Genomic DNA, 15896 nt, shown 5'->3' with positions numbered 1-15896 from the left:
CAGTCATGATTGACCTATTGAGTTAAAAGATTCTAAAATGACCTTTGAATTTGGTACCTTGAATTAACATAATTTCTTGAATAAAATAGGAATCGTCTATCTGGAACGCTAACATTCTTAGAGTGGGAGTTTTGGAAATCCATGTCGGGATTTCCCTTTGACACACACGCTCCCTGGTAAAGGAACACAGTGTACTCTTGGAGATGGAGCATTTAGGGAGGGGGGCAAGCGGTGTCGGGTATTGGGACACATTAGCTAAAACCCTGCTAAAGGAACTAGAGAACTTGCGTACAAAGATGTGATAAACATGTACTGCATGAAAATTTGAATTGGAAGAATTGTGTTTTTACCAGATGTAAGAAATTGTTGTTCAGTACAGAACATTAATGTTCCAAAGCATGTTAATGTGTCCCTGCTGTTGTTGAGCTTGATGATGCCTCCACCTTTGACCCGTTTTGGCCTTAAGTTGATCCTTTTCCAGAATTTTCCTTAATATGACGCGTCCCAGGATCCCTCGGGTTCAGCCATCCCTGGACGAGCGCATCTTCCCCACACAGCCCGGCGTCACTGCCGTCTACAGCGTGAGTATACACACATACACACACACACACACACACACGCTATACCACACACACACACGCTATACCACACACACACACGCTATACCACACACACACACGCTATACCACACACACACACGCTATACCACACACACACACGCTATACCACACACACACACGCTATACCACACACACACACACACACACACACACACACACACACACACACACACACACACACTATAACACACACACACACACACTATACCACACACACACACACACACTATACCACACACACACACACACTATACCACACACACACACACACGCGCTATACCACACACACGCTATACCACACACACGCTATACCACACACACGCTATACCACACACACGCTATACCACACACACACGCGCTATACCACACGCACTATACCACACACGCTATACCACACACACACACACACGCTATACCACACACACACACACACACGCTATACCACACACAGACACGCTATACCACACACAGACACGCTATACCACACACACACACGCTATACCACACACGCTATACCACACACGCTATACCACACACGCTATACCACACACGCTATACCACACACGCTATACCACACACGCTATACCACACACGCTATACCACACACGCTATACCACACACACACGCTATACCACACACACACGCTATACCACACACACACGCTATACCACACACACACGCTATACCACACACACACGCTATACCACACACACGCTATACCACACACACACGCTATACCACACACACACGCTATACCACACACACACACACACACGCTATACCACACACACACACACACGCTATACCACACACACACACACGCTATACCACACACACACGCTATACCACACACACGCTATACCACACACACACACGCGCTATACCACACACACACACGCGCTATACCACACACACACACGCGCTATACCACACACACACACACGCTATACCACACACACACACACACGCGCTATACCACACACACACACACACGCGCTATACCACACACACGCGCTATACCACACACACACGCGCTATACCACACACACACGCGCTATACCACACACACACACGCTATACCACACACACACGCGCTATACCACACACACACACGCGCTATACCACACACACACACGCGCTATACCACACACACACACGCGCTATACCACACACCCGCACACACACGCTATACCACACACACACACACACGCGCTATACCACACACCCACACGCTATACCACACACACACACGCTATACCACACACACACACACACGCTATACCACACACACACACGCTATACCACACACACACACACGCTATACCACACACACACGCTATACCACACACACACACACACGCTATACCACACACACACGCTATACCACACACACACACACACACACGCTATACCACACACACACACACGCTATACCACACACATACCACACACACGCTATACCACACACACGCTATACCACACACACGCTATACCACACACACACACACGCTATACCACACACGCTATACCACACACACGCTATACCACACACACGCTATACCACACACGCTATACCACACACGCTATACCACACACGCTATACCACACACACAGACACGCTATACCACACACACAGACACGCTATACCACACACACAGACACGCTATACCACACACAGACACGCTATACCACACACAGACACGCTATACCACGCTATACCACACACGCTATACCACACACGCTATACCACACACGCTATACCACACACACACACGCTATACCACACACACACACACACACGCTATACCACACACACACGCTATACCACACACACACACACACACGCTATAACACACACACACACACACACACACGCTATACCACACACACGCTATACCACACACACACACACACGCTATAACACACACACACACACGCTATACCACACACACGCTATACCACACACACACACGCTATACCACACACACACGCTATACCACACACACACGCTATACCACACACACACGCTATACCACACACACACACGCTATAACACACACACACACACACACACACACGCACACACGCTATACCACACACGCACACACGCTATACCACACACGCACACACGCTATACCACACACACACACACGCTATACCACACACACACACGCTATACCACACACACACACGCTATACCACACACACACACACGCTATACCACACACACACACACGCTATACCACACACACACACACACGCTATACCACACACACACACACACACACGCAAAACCACACACACACACACACACACGCAAAACCACACACACACGCTATACCACACACGCTATACCACGCTATACCACACACACACGCTATACCACACACACACGCTATACCACACACACACGCTATACCACACACACACGCTATACCACACACACACACACACACACACACGCTATCACACACACACACACACACACACACACACACACACACACACACACACACACGCTACACCACACACACACACACACACACACACACACACACACACACACACGCTACACCACACACACACACACACACGCTATACCACACACACACACGCTATACCACACACACACACACACACACGCAAAACCACACACACACACACACTATACCACACACACACACACACACGCTATACCACACACACGCTATACCACACACACACGCTATACCACACACACACACACACACACACACACACGCTACACCACACACACACACACACGCTACACCACACACACACACACACGCTACACCACACACACACACACACGCTACACCACACACACACGCTACACCACACACACACACACACACGCTACACCACACACACACACACACACACGCTACACCACACACACACACACACACACGCTACACCACACACACACACACACGCTATACCACACACACACACGCTATACCACACACACACGCTATACCACACACACACACACACGCTATACCACACACACACACACACACGCAAAACCACACACACACACGCTATACCACACACGCTATACCACGCTATACCACACACACACGCTATACCACACACACACGCTATACCACACACACGCTATACCACACACACACACACACACACACGCTATACCACACACACACACACACGCTATACCACACACACACACACACGCTATACCACACACACACACACGCTATACCACACACACACACACGCTATACCACACACACACACGCTATACCACACACACACGCTATACCACACACACACACACACACACACACACACACACACACACACACACACACGCTATACCACACACACACACACACACACACACACGCTATACCACACACACACGCTATACCACACACACACCCACACACCACACACACACCACACACACACACACACACACACGCTACACCACACACACACACGCTACACCACACACACACACGCTACACCACACACACACACGCTACACCACACGCTACACCACACACACACACACACACACACACACGCTACACCACACACACACGCTACACCACACACACGCTATACCACACACACACGCTATACCACACACTATACCACACACACACACGCTATACCACACACACACGCTACACCACACACACACACGCTACACCACACACACACACACGCTACACCACACACACACACACACGCGCTATACCACACACACGCGCGCTATACCACACACACGCGCGCTATACCACACACACGCGCGCTATACCACACACACGCGCGCTATACCACACACACGCGCGCTATACCACACACACGCGCGCTATACCACGCGCGCGCTATACCACGCGCGCGCTATACCACGCGCGCGCTATACCACACGCGCGCGCTATACCACACACACGCGCTATACCACACACACGCGCGCTATACCACACACACGCGCGATATACCACACACACGCGCGCTATACCACACACACGCGCGCTATACCACACACACGCGCGCTATACCACACACGCGCTATACCACACACACGCGCGCTATACCACACACACGCGCGCTATACCACACACGCGCGCTATACCACACACACGCGCGCTATACCACACACACGCGCTATACCACACACACGCGCGCTATACCACACACACGCGCGCTATACCACATACCACACACACGCGCGCTATACCACACACACGCGCGCTATACCACATACCACACACACGCTATACCACACACACACGCGCTATACCACACACACACGCGCTATACCACACACACACGCGCTATACCACACACACACGCGCTATACCACACACACACACGCGCTATACCACACACACACGCGCTATACCACACACACACACACGCGCTATACCACACACACACACACGCGCTATACCACACACACACACACACGCTATAACACACACACGCTATACCACACACACACACACGCGCTATACCACACACACACACACACACACACACACGCTATACCACACACACACACGCTATACCACACACACACACACGCTATACCACACACACACACACGCTATACCACACACACACACGCTATACCACACGCTATACCACACACACACACACACACGCTATACCACACACACACGCTATACCACACACACACACACGCTATACCACACACACGCACACGCTATACCCCACGCACACGCTATACCCCACACACACACGCACAGGCTATACCACACACACACGCACACGCTATACCACACACACACGCTATACCACACACACACACGCTATACCACACACGCTATACCACACACACACGCTATACCACACACACGCACGCACGCTCATACCGCACGCACGCACGCTCATACACACGCACGCGCTATACCACACACACGCTATACCACACACACACACACACACACGCTCATACCACACATGCTGGTTGTGAACCCTAGCAAGCATATGCCAACCACATATCTCACGTCTGACACTGCAGGGCGCCAGACTGCGACCATTTAGTGACATTTTTCTACCCTTTGACTTGGTCGTGCGAGTAAAATGTTTAATTGGTCGCATCGGTGCTAGCTGCACATTCTACATGGTCACTAGGGGTGTAACGGTTCACCAAACCCACCATTAGATACTTATTGTGGTTTTGGGGTCATGTTTTGGTACAGCTGGAAAATGTTATGCAATTAACAATGTAAAACTCAAACTTTATTTGTCACATGCGCCGAATACAACAAGTGTAGACCTTACCGTGAAATGCTTACTTACAAGCCCTTAGCCAACAGTGCAGTTCAAGAAGAGTTAAGAGAATATTTACCAAATAAACTAAAGTAAAAAATTATAAAAATAAAAAGTAACACAATAACATAACAATAATGAGGCTATATACAGGGGGTACCGGTACCGAGTCTATGTGCAGGGGTAGATTAGTTAGTAATTTGTACATGTAGGTAGGGGTGAGGTGACTATGCATAGATAATAAACAGCGAGTAGCAGCAGTGTACAAAACAAATGGAGGAGGGGGGGGGGGGGTCGTCAATGTAATAGTCTGGTGGTCATTTGATTAATTGTTCAACTGTCTTATGGCTTGGGGGTAAAAGCTGTTAAGGAGCCTTTTGGTCCTAGACCGCTTGCCGTGTGGTAGCAGAGAAACAGTCTGACTTGGGTGACTGGAGTCTCTTACAATATTATGGGCTTTCCTCTGACACCACATATTATATAGGTCCAGGATGGCAGGAAGCTTGGCCCCAGTGATGTACTGGGCCGTACGCACTACCATCTGTAGCGCCTTACGGTCAGATGCCAAGCAGTTGCCATACTAGGCGGCGTTGCAACCGGTCAGGATGCTCTCGATGGTGCAGCTGTAGAACTTTTAGAGGATCTGAGGACCCACGCCAAATCTTTTCAGTCTCCTGGGCGGGGGGGGGGGGTTTGTCTTGCCCTCTTCATGACTGTCTTGGTGTGTTTGGACCATGATAGTTTGTTAGTGATGTGGATACCAAGGAACTTGAAACTCTCGACCCACTCCACGACAGCCCCATTGATGTTAATGGGGGCATGTTCGGCCCGCCTTTTCCTTCTTATAAGCATCCGGATTAGTGTCCCGCTCCTTGAGCTTTTAGCTCGATGCAGATGTTGCCTGTAATACATGGCTTCTGGTTTGGATATGTACGTACGGTCACTGTGGGGACGACGTCGTCAATGATGCCAATGACTGAGGTGATATACTCCTCAATGCCATTGGATGAATCCCGGAACATATTCCAGTCTGTGCTAGCAAACAGTCCTGTAGTGTAGCATCTTCATCTGACCACTTCCATATTGAGCAAGTCACTGGTACTTCCGGCTTCAGTTTTTTTGCTTGTAAGCAGGAATCAGGAGGATAGAATTATGGTCAGATTTGCCAAATGGAGGATGGGGGAGAGCTTTGTATGCATCTCTGTGTGCGGAGTAAAGGTGTTCTAGAGTTATTTTTCTTTCTTTCTGGTGAAACTGATTTAAGTTTGCCTGCATTAAAGTCCCCAGCCACTAAGAGCGCAGCTTCTGGATGAGCATTTTCTTGTTTGCTTATGGCCTTATTGAGTTGTGTGGGTGCGGTCCTAGTGCCAGCATCGGTCTGTGGTGGTAAATAGATTAATAATAATATAGATAGTGTGGTCTACAGCTTATCATGTGGTACTCTACCTCAGGCGAGCAATACCCAAAGACTTCTTTAATATTAGACTTCGCGCACCAGCTGTTATTAACAAAAATACATACACCCCCACCCCTCGTCTTACCAGACGTAGCTTCTCTGTTCTGCCGGTGCATGGAAAATCCCGCCAACTCTATATTATTTGTGTTGTTGTTCAGCCACGACTCGGTGAAACAAGATATTACACTTCTTAATGTCCCGTTGGTAAGATAATTGTAGGTCATCAATTTTATTTTCCAATGATTGCATGTTAGCAAGTGGAATTGATGGCAGTGGGAGTTTACTCGCTCGCCTACGGATTCTCAGAAGGCAGCCCGATATGCGTCCTCTTTTCCTCAGTCTTTTCTTCACGCAAATGACGGGGATCTGGGCCTGTTCCCGGGAGAGCAGTATATCTTTCTCGTCGAACTCGTTAAAGGAAAAAGCTTCTTAAAGTTTGTGGTGAGTAATCGCTGTTCTGATGTCCAGAAGTTATTTTCAGTCATAAGAGAAGGTAGCAGCAACATTATGTACAAAATAACCGTTCACAATGTTCCTGGCATTGTCTGTTGTGACAGGGTTGTTATGTTGGGCCATGTGCTGTTAAGGTGACTGTATTATCGTCACACTGGCAGTCACGAGTGATGAATGCTTGTGACCGTTTAGTCACGCTAATTAGGCTTCTCCAAGCTCTGATGTTGCTGAAGGTCATTAGTAGCCTACCAAACTTGCTAACTGCCTGGTACTCCGCACTCTGTTGTCCATCCAATCACTCTGACATCAATGCAAATGTATTTTAAAATCTAATCAAACACTTCATGAGAGCCCATGAGTGATGGCCTCTTTTTTTTTTTTTTTTAAAGAGGATCCCATCAGCTTTCTATAGGCTATGCCTATTGGAGGTCGACCGATTTTATAATTTTTCAACGCCGATACCGATTATTGGAGGACCAAAAACAGATGATACCGATTAATTGGCGCATATCTCACATACATACATGCATGCATACATACATACATACATACATACATACATACATACAGTTGAAGTCGGAAATTTACATACACTTAGGTTGTTGTCATAAACTCATTTTTCAACCACTCCACAAATTTCTTGTTAACAAACCATAGTTTTGGAAAGTCGGTTAGGACTCTACTTTGTGCATGACACAAGTAATTCTTCCAACAATTGTTTACAGACAAATTATTTCACTTATAATTCACTGTATCACAATTTCAGTGGGTCAGAAGTTAACATACACTAAGTTGACTGTGCCTTTAAACAGCTTGGAAAATTACAGAAAATGTCATGGCTTTAGAAGCTTCTGAGAGGCTAATTGACATCATTTGAGTCAATTGGAGGTGTACCTGTGGATGTATTTCAAGGTTTACCATCAAACTCAGTGCCTCTTAGCTTGACATCATGGGAAAATCAAAAGAAATCAGACAAGACCTCAGAAAGAAAATTGTGGACCTCCACAAGTCTGATTCATCCTTGGGAGCAATTTCCAAACGCCTGAAGATACCACATTCATCTGTACAAACAATAGTACGCAAGTATAAACATCATGGGACCACGCAGCTGTCATATTGCTCAGGAAGGAGACTCGTTCTGTCTCCTAGAGATGAACGTACTTTGGTGTGAAATATGCAGATCAATCCCAGAACAGCAGCAAAGGACCTTGTGAAGATGGTGGAGGAAACAGGTACAAAAGTATCTATATCCACAGTAAAACGAGTCCTATATCGACATAACCTGAAAGGCCGCTCAGCAAGGAAGAAGCCACTGCTCCAAAACCGCCATAAAAAATCCTGACTACGGTTTGGAACTGCACATGGGGACAAAGATCTTACTTTTTTGAGAATTGTCCTCTGGTCTGATGAAACAAAAATAGAACTATTTGGTCATAATGACCATTTATGTTTGGAGGAAAAAGGGGGATGCTTGCAAGCCGAAGAACACCATCCCAACCGTGAAGCATGGGGGGTGGCAGCATCATGTTGTGGGGGTGCTTTGCTGCAGGAGGGACTGGTGCACTTCACAAAATAGATGGCATCATGAGGTAGGAAAATTATGTTGATATATTGAAAGAACATCTGAAGACATCAGTCAGGAAGTTAAAGCTTGCTCGCAAATGGCTCTTCCAAATGGACACTGACCACAAGCATACTTCCAAAGTTGTGGCAAAATAGCTTAAGGACAACAAAGTCAAGGTATTGGAGTGGCCATCACAAAGCCCTGACCTCAATCCTATAGAAAATTTGGGAGGAGAACTGAAAAGGCGTGTGCGAGCAAGGAGGCCTACAAACCTGACTCAGCTACACCAGCACTGTCAGGAGGAATGGGCCAATATTCACCCAACTTATTGTGGGAAGCTTGTGGAAGGCTACCCGAAACGTTTGACCAAGTTAAACAATTTAAAGGCAATGCTATCAAATACTAATTGAGTGTATGTAAACTTCTGACCCACTGGGAATGTGAAGAAAGAAATAAAAGCTGAAATAAATCATTCTCTACTATTCTTCTGACATTTCACATTCATAAAATAAAGTGGTGATCCTAACTGACCTAAGACAGGGAATTTTTATGAGGATTAAATGTCAGGAATTGTGAAAAACTGAGTTGAAATGTATTTGGCTAAGGTGTATGTAAACTTCCAAATTCAACTGTATATATTTGAAATTAGACAGAACATGGGAAAGCTGGTGGTTCAATTTTCCCAGTTTTTCAAAATTCCCAGTAAAGAAATATTAGGTTGCAGTTATATAGACATTTACATTACATTTTTAAGTCATTTAGCAGACGCTCTTATCCAGAGCGACTTACAAATTGGTGCATTCACCTTATGATATCCAGTGGAACAACCACTTTACAATAGTGCATCTAAATCTTTTGGGGGGGGGTTAGAAGGATTACTTTATCCTATCCCAGGTATTCCTTAAAGAGGTGGGGTTTCAGGTGTCTCCGGAAGGTGGTGATTGACTCCGCTGTCCTGGCGTCGTGAGGGAGCTTGTTCCACCATTGGGGTGCCAGAGCAGCGAACAGGTTTGACTGGGCTGAGCGGGAACTGTGCTTCCTCAGAGGTAGGGGGGCCAGCAGGCCAGAGGTGGATGAGCGCAGTGCCCTCGTTTGGGTGTAGGGACTGATCAGAGCCTGAAGGTACGGAGGTGCCGTTCCCCTCATGGCTCCGTAGGCAAGCACCATGGTCTTGTAGCGGATGCGAGCTTCAACTGGAAGCCAGTGGAGAGAGCGGAGGAGCGGGGTGACGTGAGAGAACTTGGGAAGGTTGAACACCAGACGGGCTGCGGCGTTCTGGATGAGTTGTAGGGGTTTAATGGCACAGGCAGGGAGCCCAGCCAACAGCGAGTTGCAGTAATCCAGACGGGAGATGACAAGTGCCTGTAGGAATTATGACGCGTCGACTATTTCTCTCTTACCATTTGTATTTAATTTACCTTTGACTATTGGATGTTGTAATAGGCACTTTAGTATTGCCAGCCTAATCTCAGGAGTTGATAGGCTTGAAATCATAAACAGCGCTGTGATCAAGCATTGCTAAGAGCTGCTAGCAAACACAGTAAAGTTTGAATGAAAGCTTACGAGCCTGCTGCTGCCTACCACCGCTCAGTCAGACTGCTCTATCAAATATCAAATCATTGACTTAATTATAATATAATAAACACACAGAAATACGAGTCTTAGTTTCCAGATTTGACCATAATAATGACCTATCATTTCGAAAACAAAACATTTATTCTTTCAGTGAAATACGGAACCGTTCCGTATTTTATCTAACGGGTGGAATCCCTAAGTCTAAATATTGCTGGTACATTGCACAACCATCAATGTTGTGTCATAATTATGTACAATTCTGGCAAATTAATTACGGTCTTTGTTAGGAAGAAATGGTCTTCACACAGTTCGCAACGAGCCAGGCGTCCCAAACTGCTGCATATACCCTGACTCTGCTTGCACAGAAGTGACACAATTTCCCTAGTTAAAATAAATTCATGTTAGCAGGCAATATTAACTAAATATGCAGGTTTAAAAATATATACTTGTGTATTGATTTTAATTAAGGCGTTGATGTTTATGGTTAGGTACACATTGGTGCAACGACAGTGCTTTTTTCGCGAATGCGCTTGTTACATCACCCGTTTGGCGAAGTAGGCTGTGATTCAATGATAAATTAACAGGCACCGCATCGATTATATGCAACGCAGGGCAAGCTAGATAACTACCCATGGTTGATGATATTACTAGGTTAACTAGTGATTATGTTAAGATTGATTGATTGTTTTTTATAAGATAAGTTTAATGCTAGCTGGCACCTTACCTTGTCTCCTTGCTGCACTCGCATAACAGGTAGTCAGCCTGCCACGCAGTCTCCTCGTGGAGTGCAATGTAATCGTCCATAATCGGTGTCCAAAAAGGACGATTACCGATTGTTATGAAAACTTGAAATCGGCCATTCCGATTAATCGGTCGACCTCTACTTAGGATGATAGACGAGTTTCCCACTAGTAATTACCAGTTGGTGGGCCGTACAAGTAGATTTTTCCTAGTTGTATGTGGTAAATTGCCACTTGGTTACGAACGCACCATGACAATGCCTTCTTCAATGACAGATGCGCACCTGTGACTCTCATAAAGGGGGCGTGTCTGCAGCATGGCACATTTCCCACTCCGTGCTGTGATGAGCTGTCACTGTTAAGCACAACACAGGGTGCATTGGCCAATTCATTGAAAGCTTTGGCTTGCTTGTATAGAGCGGGTACTATGTTTTTGCTGAAATGAGTGCAAGAGGTAAGTTCGTAACGTGGCTCAAGCACTTTCACAAGGTGCTGAAATCCGCTTTTCTCAACCACTGAGAATGGGTGCATATCCTTGGCTATAAAAAATATCCTTGGATTGTAAAAAATATAAACACAGCCTACCTATCGCTCTTGTTATTTCTTTGGCCCGGTCAGAATCAGCTGCTTGAATGCAGAGGTGAGACTGTGTTTCCATCTTGCTCTGGAATACTGGGGTGATGTCGGCATAAATGTGTCAACATTTGGCACCTGCATAGGCTATTCTCATTGAGCGTGGTGACATACCGTTAACGTTTTATCCACAACTCTGTTCATCCCTGTTGTAATCTATACAGAACAAAAATATAAACGTAACATGTAAAGTGTTGGTTTCATGAGGTGAAATTAAAGATACCAGAAATGTTCCATACGCACAAAAAGCTTATTTCTCTCAAATGTTGTGCACAAATTAGTTTATATCCCTTTTAGTGAGCATTTCTCCTTTGCCAATATAATCCGTCCACCTGACAGGTGTGGCATATCAAGAAGCTGATTAAACCGCATGATCACAACACAGGTGCACCTTCAGCTGGGGACAATAAAAGGACGCTCTAAAATGCAATCTAAATATGTGCAAAAGTACTATCTCACAACTCAATGAAACCTTCACTCTTGCGCAGACATTTAGAAACAAAACATGGCAATTAGAAAAATAAGCCACAGGAGTTTTTTGAGAGAGAATTAAGACGACTTTCGATTAGTAAGACATGTATACAAGCAACAGATATCATTAATAAGAAGGGGCTAGAAGCGCCTTATATGGTGAGCTACCGAGTGGCTTGGACAGGCAAGCCCCATACTATTGTGAGGACTTAATTCTTCCTGCTGCCGCGGATATGGCTGGGACAATGCTGGGGGGAAAAGGCCAAAAAAACTATACAGACAATGTCTTCATCAAACAACACCGTTTCACGAAGCAGGAGATGTTTTGAAACAATTAATGCTTTGCATACAAGCCAGTGAATTCTATGCGTTACAGCTGGATGAGTTAACAGATGTGTTGGGCCTGGCACAGCTCCTGGTATTTGTTCGTTTGTGTTCATGGGGGGGTCAGTTAACCTCTCTGGACTAGGCGGGACGAATTCGTCCCACCTACGCAACAGCCAGTTGAATCCCGTGGCACGATTTTCAAATACCTTAGAAATGCTATTACTTCAATTTCTCAAACATATGACTATTTTACAGCATTTTAAAGACAAGACTCTCGTTAATCTAACCACACTGTCCGATTTCAAAAAGGCTTTACAACGAAAGCAAAACAGATTATGTCAGCAGAGTACCCAGCCAGAAATAATCAGACACCCATTTTTCAAGCTAGCATATATTGTCACATAAACCCAGAAGACAGCTAAATGCAGCACTAACCTTTGATGATCTTCATCAGATGACAATCCTAGGACATTATGTTATACAATACATGCATGTTTTGTTCAATCAAGTTCATATTTATATAAAAAACCAGCTTTTTACATTAGCATGTGACGTTCACAACTAGCATAGCAAACTTCCGGGGAATTTACTAACAATTTACTAAATTACTCACGATAAACGTTCACAAAAAACAGAACAATTATTTTAAGAATTATAGATACAGAACTCCTTTGTGCAATCGAGGTGTCCGATTTTAAAATAGCTTTTCGGTGAAAGCACATTTTGCAATATTCTCAGTAGATAGCCCAGCCATCACGGCTAGCCATTTAGACACCGACCAAGTTTAGCCCTGACCAAAGTCAGATTTACTATTACAAAAGTTTGATTACCTTTGTTGTCTTCGTCAGAATGCACTCCCAGGACTGCTACTTCAATAACAAATGTTGGTTTGGTCCAAAATAATCCATCTTTATATCCAAATAGCGGCGTTTTGTTCGTGCGTTCCAGACACTATCCGAAATGGTAAATCAGGGTTACGAGCATGGCGCAATTCGTGACAAAAAAATTCTAAATATTCCATTACCGTACTTCGAAGCATGTCAACCGCTGTTTAAAATCCATTTTTATGCCATTTTTCTCGTAAAAAAGCGATAATATTCCGACCGGGAATCTCCGTTTAGCTAAATAGAGGAAAGAAAACAAAGCTTTCGGTCGACGCGGGCACGAGCCTGAGTCTCACAGTACTGTAACCAGCCACTACCCAAACGCGCTACTTTGTTTCAGCCAGAGCCTGCAAAGCCACGATTCAGCTTTTTGCCGCCTTCTGAGAGCCTATGGCAGCCGTAGGAAGTGTCACGTAACAGCAGAGATCCTTTGTAATGGATAGAGATGGCAAAGAAGGCCAAGAAATGGTCAGACAGGGTACTTCCTGTACAGAATCTTCTCAGGTTTTGACCTGCCATTTGAGTTCTGTTATACTCACAGACACCATTCAAACAGTTTTAGAAACTTTGGAGTGTTTTCTATCCAAAGCCAATAATTATATGCATATTCTAGTTACTGGGCAGGAGTAGTAACCAGATTAAATCGGGTACGTTTTTTATCCAGCCGTGTCAATACTGCCCCCTAGCCCTAACAGGTTATGGAAGACATCCTCTTCTGCAAACCACTGGAAACCAGGACAACAGGAGAGGATATTTTTAAAGTACTGGACAGCTTTGTGACATCAAATGGACTTTGGTGGTCAAGATGTGTTGGTATCTGTACTGATGGCGCAAAAGCCATGACAGGGAGACATAGTGGAGTGGTAATGCGCGTGCAAGCAGTTGCTCCCAACGACACTTGGGTACACTGCAGCATCCACCGAGAGGCTCTTGCTGCCAAGGGAATGACCTGACAGCTTGAAAGATGTTTTGGACACTACAGTGAAAATGGTTAACTTTGTTAAAGCAAGACCCCTGAACTCTCGTGTATTTTCTGCAGTATGCAATGATATTGGCAGCGACCATGTAACGCTTTTACAACATACAGAAGTGCGCTGTATGTTTTTTTTTATGGAGAGACAAGCTTAAAGTTTTCTTTACTGACTATCAGTTTCACTTGCCTGACCACTTGCATGATGACGAGTTTCTCACACGACTGGCATATCTGGGTGATGTTTTTTTCTTGCTTAAATGATCTGAATCTAGGATTACAGGGACTCTACGCAACTATATTCAATGTGCGGGACAAAATTGAGGCTATGGTTAAGAAGTTGGAGCTCTTCTCTGTCTGCATTAACAAGGACAACACACAGGTCTTTCCATCATTGTATGATTTTTTTTTTGGTGTGCAAATGAACTCAAGCTTACAGACAATGTCAAATGTGATCTAGCGAAGCACCTGAGTGAGTTGGGTGCGCAATTACGCAGGTACTTTCCCTAAACGGATGACACAAACAACTGGATTCGTTATCCCTTTCATCCCCTGCCTCCAGTCCACCGATATCTAAACAAGAGAGGCTCGTCGAAATTGCAATAAGCGGTTCTGTGAAAATTGAATTTAATCAGAAGCCACTGACAGATTTCTGGTTTGGGCTGCCCTCAGAGTGTCCTGCCTTGGCAAATCGCGCTGTTAAGACACTAATTCCCTTTGCAATGTACCTATGTGAGAGTGGATTCTCGGCCCTCACTAGCATTAAAACTAAATACAGGCACAGACTGTGTGTGGAAAATGATTTAAGTGTGAGACTTTCTCCAATACAACCCAACATTGCAGAGTTATGTGCATCCTTTCAAGCACACCCTTCTCATTAACCTGTGGTGAGTTATTCACAATTTTTGATT

General features: G+C 45.5%; 1 protein-coding gene across 3 annotated transcripts in view; it reads left to right on the top strand.

Moving 5' to 3' along the window:
• The window catches only part of LOC106582990 (eukaryotic translation initiation factor 4 gamma 3), a 75801-nt gene that overhangs the window by 15961 nt on the left and 43944 nt on the right, over nucleotides 1–15896 (top strand). For all 3 annotated transcript variants that reach the window (XM_014166673.3, XM_045705615.2, XM_014166660.3), the window contains exon 2: nucleotides 482–581. In XM_014166673.3, the coding sequence (XP_014022148.1) occupies nucleotides 482–581 (100 nt within the window). The remainder of the gene's footprint in view (nucleotides 1–481; nucleotides 582–15896) is intronic.

This window comes from Salmo salar, chromosome 22 (genome assembly GCF_965601325.2).
Source record: "Salmo salar chromosome 22, fSalSal1, whole genome shotgun sequence".
Taxonomy (NCBI): domain Eukaryota; kingdom Metazoa; phylum Chordata; class Actinopteri; order Salmoniformes; family Salmonidae; genus Salmo; species Salmo salar.
This window is presented reverse-complemented; position numbering and strand designations above follow the sequence as displayed.